The sequence below is a fragment of the Pelecanus crispus genome, chromosome 20 (assembly GCF_030463565.1).
Source record: "Pelecanus crispus isolate bPelCri1 chromosome 20, bPelCri1.pri, whole genome shotgun sequence".
NCBI classification, from domain to species: Eukaryota; Metazoa; Chordata; class Aves; order Pelecaniformes; family Pelecanidae; genus Pelecanus; species Pelecanus crispus.
The window spans coordinates 5,556,424-5,582,019 of record NC_134662.1 but is presented as its reverse complement, the minus strand read 5'-3'; the positions used below and the strand labels follow the sequence as shown (position 1 = coordinate 5,582,019).

The 25,596-nt window shown below is 70.8% G+C and overlaps 3 protein-coding genes across 3 annotated transcripts; all 3 read right to left on the bottom strand.

Annotated features, from left to right (window-relative positions):
• Positions 1 to 218: 218 nt before the first annotated feature.
• Positions 219 to 1,715, bottom strand: RAB3A (RAB3A, member RAS oncogene family). Its single transcript, XM_075723517.1, has 4 exons — positions 1,482 to 1,715; positions 1,072 to 1,190; positions 822 to 946; positions 219 to 409 (listed from the first exon to the last, which is right to left on the bottom strand). Exons 1-4 carry the CDS (start codon positions 1,707 to 1,709, stop codon positions 219 to 221), a joined length of 663 nt encoding a protein of 220 aa, XP_075579632.1. The 5' UTR covers positions 1,710 to 1,715.
• Positions 1,716 to 5,500: 3,785 nt separating this feature from the next.
• PDE4C (phosphodiesterase 4C) lies at positions 5,501 to 11,898 on the bottom strand. The gene is made up of 15 exons (XM_075723901.1): positions 11,750 to 11,898; positions 9,663 to 9,851; positions 9,550 to 9,586; positions 9,375 to 9,439; positions 9,203 to 9,252; positions 8,475 to 8,590; positions 8,244 to 8,337; positions 7,531 to 7,709; positions 7,349 to 7,447; positions 7,113 to 7,277; positions 6,931 to 7,030; positions 6,688 to 6,842; positions 6,466 to 6,588; positions 6,092 to 6,274; positions 5,501 to 6,019 (listed from the first exon to the last, which is right to left on the bottom strand). Exons 1-15 carry the CDS (start codon positions 11,896 to 11,898, stop codon positions 5,501 to 5,503), a joined length of 2,223 nt encoding a protein of 740 aa, XP_075580016.1.
• Positions 11,899 to 20,168: 8,270 nt separating this feature from the next.
• On the bottom strand, positions 20,169 to 21,196 carry JUND (JunD proto-oncogene, AP-1 transcription factor subunit). Its single transcript, XM_075723773.1, has one exon. It carries the CDS (start codon positions 21,162 to 21,164, stop codon positions 20,208 to 20,210), a length of 957 nt encoding a protein of 318 aa, XP_075579888.1. The 5' UTR covers positions 21,165 to 21,196; the 3' UTR covers positions 20,169 to 20,207.
• Positions 21,197 to 25,596: the final 4,400 nt, after the last annotated feature.

Sequence of the window (25,596 nt, the reverse complement as noted above, 5' to 3'; positions counted from 1 at the left end):
AAAGCAGAACGGGGGGAGTTTTCTACCAGCCCAGGCTTAAAAATAAATTAAGGGGGGGGGGCACAGCCTAACTGAACGGGGGGGAGGCTCCTAGAGGGGCCGCAGCCCTTTCGGAGTATCAGCAGCAAAAGCCCCCGCGGGACCCCCAAGAAGAGGGGCTCGGGGGGGGGGGTAGGGGGTGCACTGACCGATTTTTGGGGGTATGGGGGGGGCTGGCCCTAGCAGGCGCAGTCCTGGTGCGGGGGGGCCTGCTGGTCCGTGAGCTGGGGACCCTGCTTGGCGCCGGTGACCGCCGGGTCGGCCGTGTCCAGCGACTCCGACATCTTCTCGCAGATGATGTCCACCAGCCGCTCGAAGGTCTGCTTGACGTTGATGTTGTCCTTGGCGCTGGCCTCGAAAAACTCAAAACCTGGCAAGGGGAAGGGGTGGGGGGGGACACACATCAGGGCTGCAAACCCCCGCCCCGCTGCAGCCCTGCACCCAGCCACCGTCAGAAACCTCTCCCAGCTCCTCCTCCCCTCGTTAAATATTGAAGGGCTGTGTGCGCCGCACGCCCGGACCACCCGGCTCCAACCTGCCCTGCACCCACCCGGGGACGCCCAATTTTCCTCGCCCGGCCCCTCTGGGCAGCGGGGCTGTAATAAAAACCAGCATCACACCCTGGAGCTCACGGCTTAATTACACCTTTTTTTTTTTTATTTTCTCCTTAGGTGACAAGTCACCGCTGCTATTGAAGCAGAAGAATTAGAGCGAGGGACTTCAGCCCCTAATTAAATTATTTGGGGGAAGATGGCTGCGCCGGGCTGGCCCCCACGACTCACCCAGGTGCTCGGCGAGCTGGCGGCCCTTCTCCGAGGAGACGACGCGCTCGTCCTCCATGTCACACTTGTTCCCCACCAGCAGGACCTGGGCGTTGTCCCAGGAGTAGGTCTTGATCTGGGTGGACCTTCGGGGAAGGCAAAGAGGGAAATCACGCCGGGGGGCAGAGCACGGCGCCGGGGGGATGCCGGGTGGGGTGGGGGATGGTTTTGGGTGGGGGGGGTGTCCCCGGACCCCTGCCCAGGCGCTCACCAGTCCTGCACGGCGTTGAAGGACTCCTCGTTGGTGATGTCGTACATCAGGATGAAGCCCATGGCGCCACGGTAGTAGGCGGTGGTGATGGTGCGGTACCGCTCCTGGCCGGCCGTGTCCTGGGGCGGGGGGAGAGCAGCACGTCACCCCCGGGGACGCGGGGACACCGGCGGCTTGCAGGGTCCAGCCACCCCTCGGGGCGCTCCAGGCCACAGCGGGGTCCCCAGGGACACGTCGTCGTCCCCACCCCCCAGCACCACAGCCCAGCCGAGGCTGGGGGCACCCCCGGCATCACCCCCGGCGCTTCCAGCCCCGGCAAACGGCGGAGCAGCCCCACGCCAGCCATCCTCCCCGTGCCGCGCACCCCCGTGCTGGCGCGGGGACCGGCAGGGACCCCCAGGGGGTCTCACCCAGATCTGCAGCTTGATGCGCTTGTCGTTCCTGTAGATGGTCTTGACCTTGAAGTCGATGCCAACGGTGCTGACAAAGGCGGGCGTGAAGGAATCGTCGGCGTACCGGAAGAGGAAGGAGGTTTTCCCCACGCTGCTGTTGCCGATGATCAGGATCTTGAACATGTAGTCGAAGTTCTGGTCCGAGGATTCCTTCTGCCCATAGCGGGAATCGGTAGCGGACGCCATCTGCAAGGCGGAGGAGAGGCCGTGACGGGGACGGCGCGGCAACAGCCGGGGTGGCGGCTGCAAACTCGCGCGACGCCGGGCTCCGGCTGGCACCGGTGCCGTGGTCCGGAGCTGTTTCCCACCGGCGCAGGCACGGTTGAATCACATTTTGATTTGGGGCGGGTGAACAACGCCGAGGGCGAGGCACGCTGCCGTCAGCGGGGCCGCTCGGCCCCGGGATTGTCCCCGAAGGGCTTTGCCGGGCCGGCTCCTGTCACCCCCCGGCGCAGGGACCCCGGGAAGGCGCCCGCAGCCAACGCGGGGTGCACGGACCCTGCGGTTGCCGTCACGGGGCGGGGGCTGCCAGCCTGGCAGGGGTGCAGCTGGGGCGATGCAGCCTCTCCTGCATCTCCCCTGCAAAATGGCACCTGCAGCGGTGCCCCCGCATGCCGTGCCCAGCCCGGCCACCGCTTCGGGGGTGCTGCGGGGTGCTGCGGGGTGGGTGCTCAGCGTTCGGGGCGGGGGGGGTGATGCCGGGCAGGGGCTGCACAGAGGGTGCTCGCCCGGTGCTGCAGGCGCTGCGGAGCGCAGGGTGCTGCTGCTGGGGGGGCTGCACAGGGTGCTGCAGGGTGCTGCGGGGGCGGGGGTGCGCAGGGTGCTGCAGGGAGGGGGTGCAGGGTGCTGCAGGGAGGGGGCTCAGCCCCCACCCCTCCCCGCAGGCCCCAGCCCGGTGCCCCCGGCCGGTCCCCATCGCACCCCGGTGCACCGAGAGAAGCCCCCCCCGCCCACCCTGCAGCTCCCCCGCTGCATCTCCCCCCGCTGCAGCCGCCCCCCCCCCCCCCGCTGCAGCCTGCAACCCCGCCCGCCGCGCTGCAGCCGGTACCGGGGGGGTGCCCCGGGGGGTGCCCGGTGCGGAGGGGGGCGGGGGGGGGGGGGGGCGCGGGGGCGCGCGCTCACCTCCAGCCCGCGCTCGCGCCGCCGCCTCCTCCTGCAGCAACTGCAGCAGCGGCGCGCGCCGCCCCGCCGGTTGCAGAGCCCGGATGACGTCGCCGCGGGGGGGGGGTGGCGGGGGGGGGTGGAGGGAGGGGGTGGGAAGGCGGGGCGCGGTATGTAAATGTAGCGTGACGTCAGCGGACGGGCCCCAGGGGGAAGCGCTGATTGGGCGGCAGCGCGCTGTGACGGGCGGCCGGCGGGTGCCGCGCCGGTGGGGCGGGGAGGGGGGAGCAGACCCCCCCCTCCCGGCGCGGTGGTGGGCGCCGTCCCCCCCCCCCCCCGCAGCGCGCAGTGGTGCGGGCCGGCGGCGCCCCGAGGGCCGGGGGCTGAACCACCGCCTCCCCGGGCGGGGGGCGCGGGACGAACCATTCCCACTCGGGGGGGGGGGGGGGGGGAAGCCATCTCCGCTCAAGGGACAGCTTCCCCTGTCACGATATGACCCCCTATCGCGACGGCCAGCGCGGCCCTCCTCAGGCCTGCAGTCGCGGGCAGCCTGCCCCCATCCCCTGACAGGGGCATGAGCGGAGGCCCGGTGCTCCCGCTGCCCGCAGCGCCCGGCCCAGCTGGGGCGGGGGGCGAAGGTAGGCGGCCATGTCCTGCCCGGGCCCCCGCGTCCTCCCTCGCCCTGAGGCGATCGCGGGGATTAGGGGCAGGCAGCATATGGCGGCCCCGCGGGAGGGTGGCGGGGGCCCGGCCGGGGGCTCCGCAGGCCCCGGGGCAGCGGCGCTGCCCTGCCCGCCGGCCTTGCCCTCGCCCGGGCCTGCCCGGGCCCTGCCCGGAGCCCCGCAGGCCCCGGGGGCCTCCGAGGCCGGCCCTGCCCGCGGCAGCGCCTGGGGCCTGAGGCACTCAGGGCCTCTGTCGTTGTGCAGCTCCTCGCTGCCGCGGGGCCTCACCGAGGACGCCGTGGCCCATGGGAGGACGGAGCCGGGCACCCCTGGCTTGCTGGGGCTCTGCCTGGAGCCCACTGGCCACGGGCGGGCACCCTCCGGGTGGGCGCTGGAGCCACCCGGAGCAGCACCCACCGCAGGGGCAATGCCCAGAGCAGTACCCACAGCAGGGGCATGGCCCGGAGCAGCACCCACAGCAGGGACATGGCCTGGAGCAGCACCCACTGCAGGGGCATGGCAGGGGTATGGCCCAGAGCAGCACCCACAGCAGGAGCATGGCCTGGAGCAGCACCCACCGCAGGGGCATGGCAGGGGTATGGCCCAGAGCAGCACCCACAGCAGGGGCATGGCCCGGAGCAGCACCCACAGCAGCGGGGCGGCACAGGCAGTCCGTCAAGGCATGCAGCAATGGATGCGGCCACCATTGGGTGCTGCTCCCCACCTCCTCCGGGCTCCACCACCCTCCTTGGTGCATGGGTGCCGCAGCCCCTCAGCCAAGCAAGGGGTGAAAAGGGTTTTTTCAACCAGCTCGTGGCCTGCTCCCAGCCCCAGATCTGAGGGCAGCATGAGGCCATTCGGGGAGCTCTGGGAGCACGGAGCCTTGTCTGGTCCCTGTTTCTCCATTGGGAGATTCGGGGTGATGCCGAGCACCCGCCTGTGAGGCAGGGGTGGCACAGAGCCGCCCGCCAGCCCGTGCGGCACCCGGCACTCCCGGCCAAGCCCTGGAAACCAGCTGGGCTGGGAAAGGAGCATCCGGCTCCTGCAGCCCCACCGCCGAGGGGGGAGCACGGGGCCGGCAGCGGGTGAGAGCCGGCGGGGCCCTGCGTGCCAGAGCAGTGCCACGGGTGGGGACGTGTTTGCAGATATAAATCACCGTTGGGAGCAATGCGGAAGAGCGGGGGAATGGGCTCTGTGCCGCGTCAAGCCGGCGATTAAATATTTACCTTAGCCGGTTGTGTTTGCCAGTGATGGATCGGCGTTTCCAGGGAGGAGCTCGCTTTTGTTCAAACACAGAGCAGGGCCCTCCCCGGTACCCAGCAGGAGATGGAGCCACCAACCATGCCAGTCCCTGGGGACATTGTCCCGACCGGCGTGACCATGGCTCCCGCGGCAGCGGCACGGTAAAAAGGTACTTGCAAGGCTCGCATTTGGGAGGGAACAAACCAGGTTTAATCTCTGGAAGGTGAAAGAAGAAACCAAAAGGACCCTGGGGGCTGCCCCGGCCCCTGCGGAGATGTTGGGGGGGGGTCATGGCACCCACCGGGGCCCAAAGTGCAAAGTACAAACGCAGCATTTTGAGTGCGGATCGCAGAGCAGAAACTTGTCTTTCTGCCACAGGAACGCGTGTGAGTGCACCTAGGTGAGGCTCATATTAAAAAGTGAGCTAGAAAAGGCTTTAAAAAGTGAACCTGTCTCCAAATAAATAAATCACTGACTTGTGCCCGTGCCGTGCCCCGGTGCCTGGCCACCCTGAGGTCCCTCGTGCCGGGGGCTGTCACCAGCAGCCTTCGCCCACCTCGCCGTCCCGCCGTGGGGCTGCTGTTCTGCAAGGGGCTGCCCGCAGAGACGCTGAAATGCTTTCGGCTGTGCCTGGCCCCGTGGGGGACCTCTCCCCGGAGCCCTGCGGGGCGTGATGTCCCCAGGGCTGGGATGGGGCAGGAGCACAGCATCCCCAGGCCCTGTCTGAAGGGGACAGGGACTGTTCCCGGCAGCTGTACACAGGGACGCTGGGTGGGAGCAGGGGACAGTCGCTGGGAGAGGGCGAGCAGCGTCCTCGCACCCATCAGGACCTGCCCAGCTCCCGCACGGGGACATGCTTTGGGTCCCTCCGCATCCCGGCAGCCACGGATCCCACGGGCAGGGAGCACTTTGCTGGGGCAGCGCCTGGTCCCACATCCCCGTGGCAGCGAGGGGACCCACCGGCCGGCGTCACTACGTGCCCAGGGGCAGGAATGTGACGTTGCCCTCCGTGTCCAGGCACAGCCCCTGGCTGCCCTCGGGCCCCAGCACCGAGTGCCCGCCGCCACTGCGGTTCTTCGGCAGCGTCCCCTCCAGCGCCCGCTGGTTGTCCACGTCCCTGGGGTGGGTGACAGGCAAGTCCCGGTCCCCAGGGCCCGGTGACAGGTGCTCGGTGTCAGCCAGCTCCGAGTCATCTGTGGCTGGCGTCTTGGAGCCGCTGTTGTCCTCGTCCAAGGGGCTCTCGGCCCCCTCCGGCTCCGTGTCCAACTCACCTTCCTCCTCCTCCTCCAGCGTCAGCTCGAACTGGAACTTGTCGGTGGTGGCAGGGGACGCTCTGGGCCCCTCGGGCGGTGGGGATGGGCTGCGCGGGATCATGCTCTGGTACCATTCCCGGTTGTCCTCCAGCGTGTCCAGGATCTCCTGGGCATCGGGGTGCACCAGGTCGGCCCACGTCTCCCACAGCGGGTGGGCGATGAAGTCTATGAAGCCCACCTGGGGAAAGGCAGAGCTGAGCCCCGAGCCCGGCCCTGTGACCCCCGCCCTGGCCCTGCGCCGTTGCCCCACCTGGGACTTCTCAATGGAGGCGGTGTGCTTGTCGCACATGGGGCTGATCTCCATCCCCTTCTCCCGCTCCCGGTCGCCTTGGCGGAAGAACTCCACCATGATGCGGTCGGTCCATTGCCGGTACAGCTCCAGGGGCTTCGTGGGGTTGCTGAGGTCGGCGCAGTGCACCATGTTCTGCAGGACCTGCAGACGCAGCCATGGTGTCGCTTACCCAAAGTCCTTTGTCCCCCAGGGCCACCACCCCTGTGCCCCAAACCCCCTTGGCCATGGCCAACTGGGGTTGGGAGGGGTGGTGGCACCAGACAGGACGTGCCGGCAGCCCTGGCCCAAGCCAGGACCAACGCCTGCAAGGCCAGGAAGGTTTCCCCACCCACCTGGATACGGTCGGAGTAGTTGTCCAGCAGCAGCACCCCCAGGCTGGTCACCTTCTTGGTCTCCACCATGGTTTTCAAATCCGCCAGCAGATTCATGTGCTTGGACATGTCTGTGGCCAGCACCTGGGCAGGGCAAGCCGGGAACGGGGCTCAGCCTGACCCCACCACAAAGCCCCCCAGCCCCGACCCCCCACCCTGAGCTGGTCCAGGCCCGCCCCGTACCATGTCGATGGCCATTTTGCGGAGTGACTGCCTCTGCTTCTTGCTCAGATTTTGGAAGATGTCGCAGTTCTCCTCCTGGAGCAGCTTGAAGCCCACGGCCAGGTGGTGGTTCTCCAGCACCGAGGCATCATTGTACATCAGCGCCAGCTCCGAGTCTGCGAGATGGCACCGGTCACCCCGGGGTGGCTCCTGGACACCGGGGTCCTCATGCCCCCCCAGCTCCATCCTTGCACCCCGGCTCACTGGTGTTGATGAGGAACTGATTGGAGACACCGGGGTGGTCAACATCGTGGATGGCGCTGGCAAAGATGGCAGCCATGATCTCCAGGTCTGTGAAGACAGCCTAGGAATGGTGGCAAAAGGCATCGCAGATGTGTTATGGCCCCACCAGACACACTTGGTGGCCTTGGATGACCTGGGCTCACCTCCAACGCGGGCGTGGAGAGGAGGACATGGGTGGACTGAGCCACGTCGGCAGCGTGGATGTTGTTGTGGTAGGCCACGTCAGCATGGTAGTGGTCCTCCAGCGTCAGCATGTAGGTGATGAAGGTGTTGACGGGGATGCGGAAGGTCTTCATCAGGTCGCGCTCCTGCGGAGAAGCGGGAGGTGGCTTGTCCCCATCCGGGCATGGGGACGGGGACATCCCGTTGGGATGCTCACCTGGAAGATGCTGTACATGATGACCGTCAGCGGGCGGTTGCCTGAGTACTCAGCGACTTTAAACACGTTGAGACCCCACTTATTGGTGTCCTCCAGCTCCTGGGGACCAGAGGGACAGAAGGCCATGAGGGGCCAGCACCGGGGACCCCACGGCCGGCCGGGCCACCCACGCTGGGCCCCACCTTGGCCAGCAGCTCCTCCTGGTCCGTCCGCACCCCGAAGCGGGGGATGCCGGCAGTGGCGAGGCTGGAGCCGTGCGTGAGCTTCCTGACACCGCTGATCTGGGACATGGGGCGCTTCCTCCGCTCCTTCTCCTTGTCCTTGGCCAGCGCCGAGGGGATCTCCACCTCATGCTGCTTGTCTGGGCCGGCACGGGGGGGCCGTGAGCAGTGGGGGAGCCCCATCCCCCTCCCCCAGCATCCTTCCCGGTCACGCCGATGACATCAGCAGGCGCGGATAACGCCTCGATGCCATGGCAACGGGGGGGCTGCATGGGGGATGCCCAGCGCTTTCCCTCACCCCCCGCACGGGGCCACCCGCCTGCCGTGGGACCCAGACCCTGCCCTGGGCACCCCCGGGGCCACAGGGACGGCCCCAGCGCACTGGCATGCACGAGCATGCACCAGTATACACCAGTGCTCCCGGTCAGGACGAAGGCTGTGACACCCCCAAGGCAGCAAATCCCATGGGGACACCTGGGAAAGCCCCCCCGCCCTGCTCCCCGTATTTAATTTCTTTGCAAGAAGCAAGCAGGACCAGCCACCGTCCCCGTCCCTGTGGGCAGCCGGTGCCACGAGGTGCCGCAGGATTTGGGCCCGGGTCCCCGCGGGCGCCAAGCCCGCCCTGCCACCGGCACAGAGGTGACCGCAGGCGGTGTCCCCGGGGGGTTCCTCACCCAGGAAGGTGCTGGAGATGTACTCGGAGACCTGGTTCCCCGAGCGGCTGGTCTCTGAGAGGTGCGTCAGCTCCCGGTTCAGCATCCGTTTGAACTGCGGGCAGCGGGCAGGGCTCAGCGGTGCAGGGCGCAGGCAGGAGCCCTGGCTGCCCGTCCCGGGGGACTCTGCGGTGCAGGGGTCTCCGTGCCCCCTGGGGTGATGGGGGGGTGCTCCGTGCCAGGGCCCCTTACCTTGTTGGAGGCCATCTCGCTGACCGAGTGCCTGGTCTGCAGTGTCTCCAGCTGGTCCAGGCACCAGTCCAGCTCCTCCAGGGTCTCCCGGGAGAGTTTTTGGTGGGCATCTTCTGCTGGGGGCACCCACTGGCTCGGCAAGGGGCCTGCCGACGGCACGGCCACCCGGCACGGGGGCACACACAGGGTCCCGGCTGCGGCCCCCTGAGCCCTGGCCGGTGGCTGTGCCGCACCAAGCCCCGGGGCTCGCCGGCTTGGCCGCTCACATCACCCCCTGAGCGGGGCGGCCGGGGGCACAGGGGGATGCGGGGAACCGGCCGGGGACCGGGGTCGAGCATCCCTGGGCAGCGGGGCTCAGCCCCGTGACACCATCCCCGTCGCACGGCAGCCCCGGCACGCAGCGTGCCACGCTGTCCCCGTGGGGTGACAGCCAGCCCTGGGGCAGCCAGGCTCCCGCGGGGCCCCACTCGCTGCCGGGGTTTTATTAATGGAAGGTTTGACGTCAATGGGAGCCTTTCCACTGCCGCCGCCGCGCACGAAGGGCAGCCAGGCGGGAGGAGCTGCTGAAAACCAGACATGGATCCCAAAGGGCAAAGCTGCGGCTCTGTCCCGGCGGGGGGGGCCTTGCTGCACCCCCCAGGGCCCAGGGGGACCTATCCCTGGGGATACAGCGGCAGCCAGCTGGGCTCCAAAAGCATCCCCCCCTCCTCGTCCCCCCCGGCACTCACCGGCGAGGCTGGCCTTGCTCCCGGAGGGTAGGCTGCTGCTCGACGCTCGCCTGCAAAACACGGGGGGGCTGAGCGGCCGGGACCCCCAGGGCGGTGCCCCCCCGCCTTGCCATGGGTCGGAGTCCCCCACCCAGGCGAGACCCTCGCCCTCTCCATCCCACGGCCAACTCACTTCATGCCGGCGCGGTCCTGGAGGTGGGTCAGGTTGCTCCGGACGGTGCGGAGGCTGGCCAGGACCTGGGGGGCGAGAGCGGGCTGGGGCCAGGCAGACCCCCCCAGGACACCCACCCCGGCGCTGGGTGCAGGGCCCCGTCCCCTCCTCGCCGGGGCTCGGGGACGGCACCTACCTGGGCGAACGGCGTGACGATCATGTCTTCTCCATGCCTGTAGGAGCAAAGGGAGCGTCAGCCTTGGGGAGGGGACCGGGGGTCGCAGGGGGCTCGGGGGGGGACACACTCACAGGTCGCTGGCGATGGAGGAGTTGCGGGACATGGCTTTTGGGGACAGGTCGTAGTCGCTGTCGGAGCGGTAGAGGAAGGACTCGCGGCGCTGGCCGTGGGGGAAGGTGCCTTGCAGGACCAGCCCCGCGCCCGGGCTGGCCTGGGGGTCCAGCGCGCCCCGGCCCGGGGGGCCATTCTCCAGGTCGAAGCTGCAAGCAGAGAGGGGACAAGGGTGGCACGGGGGGGGGGTGGCCAGAGGGACCTCGGCCCATGGCTGCGGGGGCACAGCCCGGGCGATGCCGCCAGGTTTGCTGGGCTCTCCGTGCCACCGTCCTGCTCAGCCCAGCACGCCCCGGCTCGGCGGCCCCCGTGGTGACACCGGCCCCCGCCCAGCCTGGCCCCACCGGCTCCTAAACCCCGATGCCAAGAATGGGCACAACTTGGTGCACCTGGAGCCGCTCAGCACCCTGCCAGCGCGGCTGGGGCTGGGGCTGGGGACGCCGGCTAGCGAAGGCGGGTTGTCCTGTGTCACCCAGGTGGGACAAGACCCCCCCTGCCCTGAAGCCCCCAGCTCCAGAGACCCCAGGAAGCGCCGGCCCCTGCCCGCCCTGTCCCTGTCCCCAGTGCTATGGTCCCCGACTGCCCCAAGTCCTCGAAAGCCCCAAAGCATCCATCAGCGCCGGCTCGGGGTGCCGTGTCCCATGGGGGGGACAGCGTCCCGGCCACGGCACGGAGCCAGGGGACGCTGAAGGACAGAAACTGCCGGGGAAGTCAAGTCCTGGCCCTTGGGGACACGCTGGTGGTGGCCTGGGGACACCCCAACCAGAGCCACCCGGCAGCCATGCAGGTCCATGGGGGGGACGACGACAGGGGCATGGCAACAGGGACGGTGACCCTGCGGTGTCCCCGCAGTGGCCGCGGCCACCTCACCCCCCCTCCTGCTCCGCCGGCCCCGGGGTCATGGGAAAGGCTGCGCGTGGGGCCGCGGCGAGGGCGACCTGGAGCCTGTCCCCCTCCCGCAACCGCCACCGCTGCGGGGACGGGGACGAGCCACCCCGGAGCACTGGGTGAACTGGGAAAGTGCGGGTGCCACTGGGGCCACCCCGTCCCCTCCGCGGCGCTGGGAGCTCGGCACCTACCCGATGCAGGAGTGCCTCCGGGATGGGCACCGGCTGCCTGGCAGCATCTCCCCGCTTCGGCAACGCCGCCGGCAGCCCCGGTCCCCGCGGCGTGGCTGTCCCCGGCAGCGGCAGTGCCGGCCAGGCACCGCGTCATGCCGTCCCGCAGCCCCTTGTTTTCCTGCCTCTGCTTCGTGTCCCCAATGGTACCGGGGACACAAAGCCGCATTGTGGCTCCGCCAGCCCCGCCGGTGATGCCCGCGTCTATTCCCAGCCCCGTGCCGCCACCTCTGACCCCGCTGCCACCCCAGGGGACAGCCCCGAGCCCCCGGGGCGGGCAGGGGGGACACGAGCCCCCGCCGTGGGGCTGGTGCCCAGTTAAAGCCCCTCGTTTCGGTGACGGGCTGTCGGCATTAATAACCGCCGAGCCGTGCCGGCTGGCGGGGGGGCCGGGGGCCGCTATAAATAGATGCTGTTGCTGCTGAGGAGGGATCTGCCGATCCCCACGGCTCCCGCGCAGGTGGGGCCGGCACCCACCGGCACCCCAAGGCGTGGGCAGGGGGGACCCCAAAACAAACCCTATGTAGCTCCAATGCGGGGGGTGGTGAGTGCCCGGCTGTGCCACAGTGGGTGCTTTGGTGCTGGGAAAAGCCCCCCTCCTCTCCCCACCACGGCCCCCCGCCGTGGGGCAGGCCCCCGTCGCACCCACCGGGTCCCTGCCCAGCCGTGGCTGCAATGAGTGCGCCCGTGCTCAGCCACGCTCGGCCGGCAGCTCCCCGGCCATCTGCCTCAGCCCCCCGGCTGTGTGGTGACCCCCCCCGTCCCCCGCTCGTCCCCCATGTCCCCGTGGGCCCACAGCCCTGGGGATGTGCCGCAGCACTGGGGGGGTCCACGCTGACCCCGTCCCAGCAGCGCAGCCCGGTGCCTCCTCCCGCCCCCCAGGCCCGAGCACGGCCCCTCGCCGGGAGCCGCCAGCGTCCCCCCCTTACCAGAGGGGATGCGCCACGGTGAAGCGCCGCTGCAGGCGGATGCTTTGGTTCATCAGGAGCTTCCTGAAGAGGACGGGGGAATTGCGGGGGGAATGGCAGGGGGACGCTGCCGGCGAAGCCCCTGGCGAGCAGCGCGCGGTGGGCAGCATGGCACAGCTCAGGGACCCCCGGCACCGAGGTGGCGGTGACGGCGAGGCCACGCTGCCCGCCGGTGTGGAGCAGGAAGCGTGCGGCTGTCCCAGCCCTGGCCCCGGCGGCCCCGGGAAACTTTCCATCCCCCTCCCGCCCGAGCCTGGGAAATTAAACAACTGCCTGGCTCCGGCCTCCGGCGCATGGAGCGGGTCCCCCCCCGGCTGCGTTGGCCCGGTGTGCGCCCGGCTGCCCGGCCATGTGCCCCCTCGCTGGCCCCGTGCCACCGGCCACGCTGCTGTCCCCAAGGCAGCAGCTGCTCCCACAAGGGCAGGGGTGCTTCTGCCCGGACGCACGGCAAAGCGCCGTGCTGAGCCCCGAGCGGCCGCGGCGTATGGGAGCCGCGGTGCCACCGAGGGACGTGACTGAGCCCGGAGCATCCCGGAGACACGGTGCGGAGTTGCCACGGTGCCACTGAAGGACACAGCCAAACACGGAGCATCCTGCACGTACAGCACAGATGTGCCACCGAGGGATGCGGCCGAGCCTGGAGCATCCTGGACATGCGGTGTGGCCGTGCTACGGTGCCACCGAGGGACATGTCTGAGCCTGGAGCATCCTGGGCATGTGGCGTGGCCATGCCACAGTGCCACCAAGGGACACAGCTGAGCCTGGAGCATCCTGGGCATGCGGTGTGGCTGTGCCACGGTGCCACTGAGGGACATGTCTGAGCCTGGAGCATCCTGAGCCCATGGTGTGGCCGTGCCACGGTGCCACCGAGGGACACAGCCAAGCCTGGAGCATCCTGGGCACACGGTGTGGCCATGCCACGGTGCCACTGAGGGACACAGCCAAGCCTGGAGCATCCTGGGCATGCGGTGTGGCCATGCCACGGTGCCACCGAGTGACATGTCTGAGCCTGGAGCACCCCGGACACGCGGTGTGGCCGTGCCACGGTGCCACCCAGGGACCTGTGAGAGCCAGAGCCGCCCCAGGGCTCACAGCCCCCAGCCCCGGTGCGGGGCTGTGCTCAGGGACAGGGAGGAGCAGGATGAGGCCCAGCCGGTGGCGGGTGGCACCCGTGTGGGAGCCGCTGGCCCGGCCATGGGAGATGGCACCCACCCGGCAGCGCCTGCAGGGACCCCGAAACCCACTGGCGTGGGGACCGGGTGGAGGGGTCCCCCCTCACTTCTAAGGGACTGCAAGCACAAGCATGGGGACATCAGGGCAGAGGGACGCTGGGACAGAGGGACATCGGGGACATCGGGGGACACTGGGGTGGGGGCAGAGCTCCCCCCCTGGCTGCCTGGCAGCCGGCAGCCCCTGGGACACCAGAGCTGGACGGGCCATGGGACAGCCGGTGCCCGTCCCCAGGACAGCTGGTCCCTGTCCCCAGAACAGCCGGTCCCCATCCCCAGGACAGCCGGTCCCCGTCCCCAGGACAGCCGGTCCCCGTCCCCGTCCCCTCCTGGCTGCGGCTGTCCCCGCCGGACACGTGTCTGTGCAGGGGGTGGACGGCGAGTGACACCGGAGCCAGGTCCCTCGGCCGTGCCAGCCCCATGCTGTCCCTGAGCTGGGGACAGGCACGGGCGGGGGAATGGCCCAAAAATAACCCTGGGCAGCGGGAACGGGCCACGGCGGGCGGGAGCAGGGTCACCTCCGGGCAGGGCCAGGCCTGGGCCTGCGGTGGCACTGGCGGGGACAGGGGTTGGGGACAGGGAGGGGGTGAGGAGGTGGGGGACAGGGGATGGGGACAAGGAGGGGGTGAGGAGGGTGGGGATGGGGATGGGGACAAGGAGGGGGTGAGGAGGTGGGGACAGGGGATGGGGACAGGGAAGGGGTGAGGAGGTGGGGACAGGGGATGGGGACAAGGAGGGGGTGACGAGGGTGGGGATGGGGACAGGGATGGGGACGGGGTGGTGGGGATGGGGGCACAGGGACGGGGGTGACGGGGACAGACGGTGGTCGGCACGGACATCCCGGGGCCGGTGACAGAGGGGTTTGTCCCCAGCCCAGCGGGGCTGCAGCGGCCGCTGGCACCGGGCGCTCCGCCGGTGCCGGTGCCCCGGGGCCGCTCCCCGGGGCCGCTGTCCGCCCGCCGGTGCTGAAACCGGGAGCGGCACCGGCGGCAGCGCCCTGCCCGGTAACCCCATCCCGATGCCACCGGGGCCGGCAAACACCCCCCCACCACCGCCACCACGCCTCCTTACCCCGGTTTCGCTCTTACCGGGGGGGCTCGGCCTCGTCGCCGCTGCCGGGGCCGCTCTCCTCGATGGTGAAGACCACCCGGGCGCCCTCGGGCTCGGGGCCGCCGGCCGCCTCCGCCCACCGGCAGCCCAGCGGCGGCAGCAGCAGCGGGGTCCCGGAGGAACGGCGGCGGACGGCGCCCACCGCCCCCCCCGCTCCCGACGGGGCGGCTTCGGGAGCGTCGCGGTAGCGCTGAGGGGAAACGGGGCGGCGGTGAGGGGCGCGGGTACCGGTACCGGCGAGCTCTGCAAGGGTGCTGCTCCCGGGGCGCTGCCCGGTGTCCGTCTGTGTCCCCCCTCCCCCCCGGGGGTCCCTCCCTCGGGGCAGCCCCCCCCCCCCGCCATCACCGGGCGCCGGTAGCGCGCGGGCGCCCCCTGCTGGGCACGGTGCCGCACTGCAGCCCGGGGGCACCGGAGGCGCGCGCGGCGGCGGCGGGGGGGGGGGGGGGGGGGCGGGACGAAGGGCGCAGCCGGTTACAGCGGGAGCGGCTCGGCCCGCAGCGCACGGAGCCGCTGGGCCCCCCCCGCCACCGGAGGGACCCCCCCCCGGGCCCCCCCCCCCCGGAAAAACCCCCGGAGCCGGCGCGCAATTACGGCGAGGTGAATAATAATTAACCGCCCATTAAGGGGATAATTAACTCTGCTGAGCGTCGCCATCCCGGTTATTGCTGCCCGGGGGCCCGGCGCTGGGACGCTTGTACCGGGGACACCCCCCCCCCCGTCGGGGTCACCCCCTCGCCCCCCCCCCCCCGGTGCCCCCCGGTACCGGTACCGGTCTCACCTCCGCGCCGAGGAAGGGCAGCGCCGTTCGGCTCCGTCGCATCGCCGTCCCTGCGGGGCGGGGGGGAGCTCCGGGAGCCGCGGCCGGTGGGGGCTCGGCGGCGGGACCCCCCCCAGCGGGACAGACACGCGGGTTCCTCCCGCCCGTGATTTACCGGCGCCGGGTCTCGGCCGTGGCGGCTACCCCGGCTCAGCCCCCGCCTCGGGTGCCAAGCCCCCCCCTCCCGCTCCGGTGCCCCCGAGGGCTGGGTGAGGACGGGGGACCCCGGGGGACGTGGGCCCGAGGCCACGGGGATGGCCCCCGCCTGCAGCACCCGCCAAGCCGGGATCCCGCCGGCGCCACGTTAATGATCAACCACGAGCGCCCGTCACCCGCCGTCCCCAGGGAACCGGGGGGCACCGGGGGCGGCTCAGCGGGTTGCACCCGTGGAACCCCCCTGTCCCCCGGGGCTGAGCCCCCCACGCCGCGGCCGGCACCGGGAGCAGCCTCAGCCCGAGCCCGGGGGACACCGAGCCCCAGCACCAGGGCCCACGCTGCCGCCAGCCCCCCGCCTTCGCCCGCAGCCCCTTACCGGCACCCGGGCCTCGCGGTGAACCCCAGTCTTCGCAGCGAGCCCCGGTCCTCGCGGCGTGCCGCGGCCCTGGCCAAGTGCAGCGGAGCAGAAGGAAGGCGACGTGCGTGCCTGGCCGCGCGCTCCCTCCCATCCCACCCCGCCGGGGGGGCTGCGCGGCCCCCAGCACCCTGTGCAACCATCGCACCCACCCTGCCCAGCCTGGGGGCCTCCAGCCCGGTGCGGGGGACCCCAAAATGCAACCGGGGCCTCCCCCGGGACCGGGGTTTTTCCCCAGGCAGGGTGCAGAGTGCGCGGCAGACGGGAAACCAGAGCCAAGGCAGCAGCGTGGGGGGGTCGCCTGGGTGGGTAGTGGGAGACGGGGGACCCCTCCGTCACCTTGCTGTAGGGAAGAGCGCAGGGTGGGCACCTGCAGCCCAGCCCCGCTGCCCCCCCGGCCCCCCACACACCACGGGCACCTCGTCCAGGCGGTGGAATCGGGGGGTCCCGCGCCGGCACAGCCGCACCAGCAGCACCGCTGCCCCCCCGCCGGCACGCAGAGGCAGATGACGATGACCAGGCTGGGGTTGGGTTTGGCGGGGGGGGGCTGCTCCCCATTACTGGCCCCCGGCACCGCCGAGCCTCAGCCTCGTGCCCAGCCTCCGAGCATCACGGTGGCTCTCGGGGCAAGGGGGGGGCTCAAGACCGGCTCCAGCTGCCCCCCCCCCACTGCCATCCCACCCCTCGCAGACCTGGCACCGGCTCCTGCGTCACCTCCACCCACCCGGGATCAGCCCGGGGCCCTCCCACCCCCCCTGGCAGGGGTCCCACAACACAAGGGCTGCGGGAGAGAGGGGGGAGCTCTCAACAGCCCCCCAAGGAGGATGGGGACCCCCGGGGGGGCTCTGGGCTCACCTGGGGACCTGCACCCCTGAGCCCCCCTGCCCCATCCTGCGAGCACAGCCCCCGGGTGAGGCGTCTGGGGGAAATGGGGGCTGCTGCCGTGCCCATGGCTGCGGGCAGGTCCGGGGGGCTCCTTGCCCGCACGGTTCCCCCCGCCCCAGCCCAGCTCTCACCTGAGCTGCCGGCTGCGGTGCCGGTGCTGCCGGCCAGTGTCGTTCTGGAGCTGGTGGCCAAGGTGCTGCTGGGCCCCGGGCTCACAGCGGGAGCTGGGAGCAGGAGTGGGATGGGGGGGCCCGGGCGAGGACGGGGCTGGCGCTGCCGTCGAGCTGGATGGGTGCCCTGTGGCTGGGCATGGCTGGGTGGGACGGAGCCGGTGCCACGGTCCTGTCGGATGGAGATGTCGGAGGTGGTGTAGGTGCTGCTGAGCCTCTTATCCCGGAGGGAGATGATGCCGTGGCTGGGTCAGATGAAGGTGTAGGTGCTGCTGGAGCCGATGTCGCACCTGTGTCAGGTAAAGCTGTCGTAGGCACCACTGAGCCTGGCGTCCTGGATGGAGGTGCTGCTGTGGCTGAGTCAGGAGGACGTGGGATAGCTGCCGTTGCGCTCACTTTGCTGGACAGAGACGCCGCCGCGGCCGGGCTGGATGGAGGTGCATTGGCTGTCCCCGAGTTGGAGCCGGATGGGGACACGTTGGGTGTCCCCGAGCTGGCGGCTGTGCTGGATGGAGCCGGTGACACAGCTGTCCCCGAGCTGCCTAGAGGCCCTGTGGTGCTGGCATCGATGCCGTGGCCTGTAGCTAAAGCGTGGAGGAGAGCGCTGGTCAGCACGGACACGGCAGGGCCCTGGCAGGGGCAGGCAGGGCCCCGGGAAGGGCAGCGGTGCCTGTCCCGGCTCCCGGTGTCACGGTGCTCATTTTCCAGGTGGTTTCACCATACGCAGAGCACCAGAGAACTGGGGTTTAGCCAATATCAGATCCCAGAAATCCAGGGTCGGGAAGAGCGCCTCAAGCCGTCGTGGCATGGGCACAGTGCCACGGGGATGAGCAGAGCAGCGTGGGCATGTGCCATGGCACAGGGGCACGTGCCAGCCCGGCCTTCATGGCACCCACCGGACACCCCCAGGCCGGCCCATGATGGGGGGCTCCGCCATGGACATGTGGGATGCGGCAGCGTTTGCCGGGCAGCAACAGCAGTGCCCTCATCCACCACAGTCCTGTTCACACAAGAGGAGCAGGTCCAGCCCGGCCCCACGGAGGACACCGGGGCAAAATGCCCCATGGCAGAGCCGGCACCCAGTGCCAGCATCCGTGGGGGCGGCATGGCTGGGTGCTGGGGGTCCCCACAGCCGCTGGGCCCACCGGGATGGGCCATTCCCACCCTGCTGCCACCCCATGTCGGGATGGTGCTGAGCCCAGGGCCGAGACGGGCGATCCGAGGCACCCCAGGGTGCAGGGGGGCTGCTGGGGGCCCAGGCTGGAACCAGGGCGGCAGACCACGGTGCGGCACAGCCCACGGCAGCACCGGGTGCTGGGGCCCTTTGCCCCCAGAGTGCTGAGGCGCTGCCGGATCACCCACACCACTGCGAGCGCCAGCTGGCCCGGACGGTTTGGCAGCACCGGGGCCACATCCTGCCCCATGGTGCTGCCAGCCACAGGAGGGGCAGGGTGCTCGCCTCCAGCCCGGCGAGACCATCCTGGGACCCTCGGGGAGTGGGTGCAGCCCACCCCCGTGCCACAGGTCCCCCCAGGCAGGGCTGGATCCAGCCCCGCTGCAATCCCCGGGGCTGGGCTCAGTGGGCAGGGCCCCCCCCGGTGCTCCCCAGTGCGGGGGGCACATGGACCACCCCCCCCCAGCGCCCAGTTGCTCCAGAGCACATGGACCCCATACCCCCGGGACCCCCACCCAGTGCTGCAGGGCTGGGCAGGGGAAGGCCCCAGACACCCCCCTGCCCCAGTGCTGCAGGGTGCACAGACCCCAAGTGCCCCCAGGACCCCACCTGCCCCGCACATGCCCCCCATCCCGGCTCCCCAGCACCTGCAGCAAGCACACCCTGGGCCACGCCATCACCTTTATCCGCCCCGGAGGATGCGGGGGCCACGCCACATCCCCAGGACCCCGGGAGGATCCTCCCCACCCACCCCATGCCTCAGTTTCCCCTGAGCCCCCCTGGACCATGAGACCACCCCGGGCACCGGGAGCCGGCCCTGGCTTGCATCACCCCGGGGAGGGCAAGGGTCTGGGTGGGGACACAGGGATGTGGGGACAAAGGGGTCTGGGGACATGGCAATGTGGGGACTTGGGGACACAGAGATGTTAGGATACAGGGAGCTGGGCACGTAGGGATGTGGGGACCTGGGGACAAAGGGACCTGGGGACACGGAGACACAAGGACTTGTGGATGCAGGGACAAAGGGATCCGAGCACACGGATGTGGGGACACAGCGACACCGCACCCACTGCTGGCGGCAACCGTGGGGCTGCACTGGCTCCGCCGCGGGGACCGGGGGACGCCCCATCCGTCTCCGTGCCGAGGCGGCACATCCGGGGTGCAGCATGGCCACGCCAGGACGGGGCCGCTTCCTCCCGGCAAACCGCAGCTGGCCTGGCACCGCGCTGGGTCCCCGGGGAGGCCACGCTCCCCCCGCCACCGCCTACGGCAGGGACACAGCGCGCCGGGCTCCCTGCCAGCCCTCGGGTGCCAGGCCATTCTCGGCGTTGGCACGGCACAGCTCGGCATGCCACGGCTGGAAGAGGCCAGAGCAGCCCAATGGCAGCCGGGCTGACCTTCCTGCCGTCGGGGCCACCGTCCCCAAATGCTCTTGGGAAAGTGGGTCCCTTGGGTGCTGCTCCATGGGATGGAGCCGGGACCAGGCCTTGCAGGTGGGGGACACCGAGGAGGAGGAGGAGCAGCGATGGTGCTGCCGGGAAGCGAAGGCCAGTTGCCGAAGCCCAGGGAGGAGCCACGGAGGCCCAGCCTCGCCGTCCACCGCGGTGGGGCCCAGCCAGGTGCTGTGGGGTGACCCCGGGGGCCAGCACGGTGTTTGGGGGGGTGTTGGTGACCCCCCCCCCCCATTCCCCACCAGCAGCCTGGCAGGACAAGGGCCAGGACAGAGCCACAGCCGGGACCAGCAGCCCGGTCCCCCCACACACACACAGGGACCCCCCCCCACACCCCAAGGGACCCCCAGTGACCCCGGCCACCCCCCCCCCCAGGGAGCCCCAGTGACCCCAAAACACCCCCTCCCCAGCCTAAGGGAGCCCCCCTCCCCAACACCCAACCCCTCCACGATCACCCGGCGAGACCCCCCCGCGACACCCCCGGAGCCCCCCAGCACCCTCCTCACCCCCCAGGGACCCCTAGAGCGTGTGCGTGCGAGTGCCCCCCAGCCCCGGGGACCCCCCAAACTCCCCCCCAGCACCCCCCGTCGCCCCTCAGCCCCCGTCCCCGCTCCCCCCCCCCCCCCCGCCCCAAGATGGCAGCCGGCCGCGCCGCTTCCTGCCCGCGCCGGGCCCCGTCCCCCCCGCGCTCCCCCGGCGCAGCAGACAGCCGGAGGCGGGTCTCGGGATGGCGGGGTTTTACTGGGGCCTGACTGGAATGTCTCGGGCGCTGGGGAGGGGGTCTGTCAGTCCCGGCGGGAGCGCCCCGAGCTTCCCCCCCCCCCCCCCCTCCGCCGCCCCCCGCCGCCGAGCTCAGTCCGTTTGCGGGGCGGGAGGGCGGCCCCACGGCCCCCCCGGCCCCCCGAGGCGGGCCCTGCGCTCCCTCCCCCACCCCCGCGGGGCCCCCTGCCCGGCGGCGGGGGTCCCCCCGAAGTCAAGTCCGTGCCCGGGGCAGGCCGCTGGTCCCCGGGGCTCAGTAGGCCGGCACCTGGTGCTGGTGCTGCGGCAGGAGCTGGCAGCCGCTGTTGACGTGGCTGAGGACTTTCTGCTTGAGCTGGGCGACCTGCTCGCGGAGCAGGCTGGCGGTGGAGGCCAGCTCCGTGTTCTGGCTCTTGAGGCTCTTCACCTTCTCCTCCAGGCGGGAGATCCGCTCCAGCTTCCTCTTGCGGCACTTGGAGGCGGCGATGCGGTTCCTCAGCCGCTTTCGTTCCGCCTTGATACGCTCCTGCGTGTCCATGTCGATGGGGGAGAGCGGCGGGCTCTCCCCGAAGCTCGGCACCTCCGGGACGATCTGAGGTTCGTCCTTTAGCGGCGGCGGCGGCGGCGGCGGGGGGAGCCGCGGCGGCGGCGCCGCGAAGGGGCCGGGGTCGGCGGCGTAGCTGACGGCCGGGTAGCTGCTGAGGTTGGCGTACACCGGCGGCTCCGGGGCCAGGCCGGCGGCGGGCAGCTCGCCCGCGCCTCCGCCGCCGCCTCCTCCTCCTCCGCCGCCGCCTCCTCCCGCGCCGCCGCCGCCGCCCGCCGCGCCGCCGCCCAGCTGGTTCTGCTTGTGCAAGTCCTCCAGCGCTTTAACGAAACCCTCGGCGAACTCCTGCTCCTCGGAGGCGGCCGCTTTGGAGTAGAGGAACTGCCCGCTGGTCGGCGTGGTGGTCACCAGCCCGTTGGACTGGATGATGAGCCGCTCCAGCTCGGGGGACGCCAGCTTCAGCATGCCCAGCTCGGCCGAGCCCAGCAGCCCCGCCGCTTCGCCGCTCGCCGCGCCCGGCGCTTTCAGGGCCGCCGCCACCTGCTCCGGTAACGCCATCCCGAGCGCGTCCTTCTTCATCATGCTGCCGCCGGGGAAGGGCAGGAGGAGCCCGCTGCTGCCGGAGGACGGGGCGAAGCCGCTGCCGAGGCCGCTCAACACATCATCATGGTAGAAGGGTGTTTCCATCCTCCTCCCCCGCCCGGCTGCGGGGGAACGGGGCCGGGGCGGGGGGGGAAGGCGGGAAGAAGGGAGCGGGGCGAAGCGCTCGGGCCGGGGGAGGGGAGGGCGGGGGAGGCGCCGGTGGCACCGGCCGCGGGCCCCGCTCTCGCGCGCGCGCACACACGCGTCTGCCGCCGCCGCGGCCCCCGCGCCCCCTTAAATCGGCGGCGCCGCCGCGGTGACCTCACCGCGCCGCGCCCCCATTGGCTGCAGATGACGTCCTCGCCCGCCTTCGTTTGCATGGGGGGGCGTGGCCTCCGCCGCGGGGCGGGGCGGGGCGGTGGCGGGGAGGGGGGGGGAGGAAGGCGGCGCCACGCCCACTCCTGGCCCGCGCCGTCGCCGGGGCGACCGGGGGGTAAACGGGACAACAGCGCGAGGGCCCCTGGGCTGACGTCAGGGCGGGGGGGGGGGGGAGGGGCGGTCACGTGGCCCCCGCGCCGCGCGCGCGCGCGCCCCGCCGGGGCTGATGGGCACAAAGGGAGGGGCGGGGCGGGGCGGGCACCGGTACCGGTACCGGGCAGCGGCTGCCGAAGGGCGCCGTGAGCGAATAAAGGCGGCGGGGGCGGCCGGGCCGGGACCCGCGCGGGCTGAAGCGGGCCGGGGGCCGCACCGGAGGGTGCCCGGGCACACCGGGACCTGCCCGCCCGCCCCCTGCCCCGGTGGGACGGGAACCGTCGTCACGCCCGGTGCCACCGTCGTCACGCCCGGTGCCACCGCCGTCACGCCCTGCGCCTCCGTCGTCACGCCCCCCGTCACCGATTCCTTGCCGCCCGTGCGTCCCCGCTGGCACCGGGGACGGCGGGGTTTGCTTGGCCAGCACCGGTGCGCGCCGGCGCATGGCGGGGCGGCCAACCACCGTGGCGTCGCGCCATGGCGGCTCCGGCCTGCGCCGGCCAGGCCCAGCGCCGTGGTGTGAACCGGCCCTGGCCCCCCCCCAGCCCCGTTGCCCCCGCTCCACCGGCAGCGGGGAAGGAGTTAAGCGGTGGCGGCGGCGGTGGCGCACGTCACGGCCGGCCAAGCCCGCGGGCGGCTGAGGGGGTGGATCGGCGTCAGCGGTTGACGTCACCCGTCCCCGCGTGGAGCCGCCACGCGGGGGGGAAGGCAGCGCCGATGGCCGATGATAACCCCCCGTGCCCGCAGGATGCGGCCCCCGCGGCGTGGGCCCAGGGATCCCGGCATCGCTCGCCCGGAGCACGGCGGGGCCGTGGGGACGCGGCGGTGACGCTGAGCTGCCCCTAATTGCAGCCAGATGGTCCCGGGCCTACGCTAACGAGGGCGATAAATCAGCGACGTCGGCCCCGGGGAGCGCGGGGGGCCCAGTGGGACGCGGTGCCAGCTGTGCCGGTGCCACGCCGGCCCCCGTGCCCTCTGCCCTCCCGGCGTGGCCGAGGGCGGCGAGGAGGCCCTGTCACGGCGCGCCCGTCCTGCCTGCCCGACCGCAGCCGACTGGCGTGGCGTGGCATGGCGCGGGGCGTGGGGACAGCGCGGCACAGGCCACGGCACGGCCCTGGCTGCAGGGGGGACACGGGTGACAACCAGGGCTGGGTGACCACCAGCCGGGACACGCAGTGCCGGCACTGGGGAAACCAAGGCACAAGGGGGGCTGGGACCAATGGGGACCCACCCTCCCCCCACAGCTGCAGTTAATTAAATCCCAAATAAACCCGGTTGATTAAACCTCAGATAAACCAGAGCGTGACCGAGCCCCGTGCCTGGGGTCCTCCCATCCCTGGCCCAGGGAGGGCGGTGGGAGCGGCGGTGCCAGCGCCGGCGTCCCCAGGGCCGGCACGGAGCTCGCAGGTGAAGCCGCCGTCCGCGTTTCCGCTGCAAACCCGTCATCAGGGGTGCGGCCGGCGGCCGGACCGGCAGGTTCAGACTTTCCGTCCTGACGAAACCGGGCCGGCGAGGGACAGGGACCGGGGTGGGGGGGGGGACACAGGGACTGGGGAGGGCAGCTCCCCCCCGCCCCGGCACCGCACAGGGACCCGCCGGCTGGGGACGCGCCCATGGGCACGGCTGCCTGCACCCCACGGGCATCGGCGTGCGCTCCGCGGGCATCCACATATGTGCTTCTGCCTGCACCCTGCCTGCACCCCCGCCTCCCTCCCCCCCATCGCAACGCGGGCTGCAGCGGGACGAAATGAGAACCAGCTTTGGCTGTAGGTGCTTTAATCAGTTGCAGGGAGGAACGAACCGGCCCCGGGGCCTCCCTGGAAGAGCGGCTGGCCGGCGGCCAGGGATGTGAGCCACGAGCCGTGCTCCAGCCGGGCCCGGCCACCGGCACCCGCCAGCAAAACCCCGGCACCCCCCCCGGCATCCCTCCCCGAGGGTCGCAGCACCCCAGGTCTCGTCCTGCTGTGTCCCTGTCCCCCCCCCCGCCACATGCTCCCAGCCTGTCACCACTGGTGCTGGTCCCACGTGTCCCTTGTCCCCAAACCGGAGACACCGCAGGTTGTCTTGCCCGTGGCAGCCCGATGCCTGCGGCAAGCCGGCAGCTTCATTTTCCTAATGAGCATTTAATGAGGGTCATGATTCAGTGGCCCCTTCCGCCTCCCGGGAGGGCAGACCCGTGGGGAGCACGAGCGGGGCTATCCCCGTCCACAGAGCCGGTGGCAGTGCCACCATCACCTCGGCTGGGGGCCGAAGCTGCCGTTCCCGGAGGCGTCGGAGCCCGGCTCGGCCCCGCAAGCGCCCACTGAGTCACGCTGCGCCTTGCCACCTGCCAGCCGGGCTATATTTACCCTGGAGCAGGCGGTGAGGATTTCTGATGAATCCACGCCACCGCCAGACCTCGGCGAGGCGTGACGAGCCTCGAGTGGGACCGCGTTTGCCGGAGCACCCTCGCCCCTCCGAGCGCGGCGGGTCCCCGCACGGCTCCCGCTCTCCCCATTTCCCTGGCCCCGGCAGGGCCATTCCCTGCGCACAACCAGCTCCGTTACACCGGTGCTGCCTGATCCCACTCCGGACAGGAGCCGGGACAAGGTGCCGTGCCACCGCTCGACACCCACAGTTCCCACCGAGGACGCGGGCTGGACCCAAAGCAAGATGCCGAGATGCCCACGAGCTACCGTGGATGCACCTGCATCCCCCTGCCCTCCTGGCACGCCGAGCCGCCGCCCAAAAAGGGAACGAGCAGGAAAACGTTTGCCGCCACGGGATTTGCACCGCGGGCACCGGGCGCACAGGGGAAGCCGCCTCTTAGTCATCGTCGCAGAGAGGGAGAGAGGAACTGAGCCGGGAAAACAAGAAGTCGCCGGCTGCCAGCGCCTGCCCCCAAACCTGTGCCGGTCCCCGAGGAAGCCCCGAGGGGCCGTGCTGCCCCCAGGGGCCTCCAACAAGCAAAACCAAGAATTTAAAAAAAAAAAAAAAAATAGAAAGAAAAGAAAAACACATTTAAAAAGGAAAAAGAAGGAGGAGGGTTTGACGTGTATTTTTAGTTGCTTAGCGCAGCCCTGAAATATTTCGGCAGCCACTCCCTCCGCGTCGCAGGCGGCTGGTGTGTAACTATTCCTGTGCTGCCTCCCCAGCGAGGCACAGAAGTTATGACTCACCGCGGGGCGGCCGGCAGCGCCGTGCCGCAGCGCCAGCGACATGGCCCCACGGCTGCTGGAGCTGCCATGGGCCCGGTCGCCACAAAAATGTCAGGGGAAGGGAGCAGGGAGGGTTTCCAGGGTAGCTTTTGCTGGGTCCCCCATGACCCAGCCCCGTCTTTCCAGCCCTGCCAGGCTGCGCGCACCCACCCACGCCAGCAGCGAGGCTCAGACCTTTTTCCTCCTCTCTGTTTGTTGCTTTTATCTTGCTCCTCCCTGTTTGTTTTTTTTTGTTTTGGTTTTTTTTTTTTTTTTTTCCTAGCCGTGGCTCGCCTCCCCGCGCTGCCACGGGGCAGGGTCGGAGCACACAATGGCCCCAGACACCTGTTTTTGGGGCAAAAAGGCCCAAAGCCGCAGATGAGCGTCGCATCATCGCCCAGGCTTGATGCCGCTCTTATGCAGAGCCATCTTCCCCCCAACCTGCTGCCGCGTGGGGCCAATTGCCCTCGCAGGGGCTGCGCCATGGCTCGGGACAAAAATATTCCTACAGAGGTGGAAAAAGGAAGGGGGGAGGCAAGCAGGGAAGGCTGCTGAAGCTCGTGCTTGTAATTAAACGAAAGCAGAACTTAACGAGCTGCAACGCCTGACCCCAGAGCTTTGCCAGGAGATAAGGCGTACTTGGAGGACTCTACCCTGAGCTGAAGCCAAAGGTCCCATTGTTGTGGTGAAGATTTATCTGGCCAGAACAGACCTTAAATCCAGACAGCGCTGCAGTCGTTTCCTTTTTCACCAGGGCAGCTGTAGCACACGGAGTTTCTGTGGCTGGAGGGACTCGAAAGGGAGGGAGCAGGTTGGGAAGGGAAAGTCTG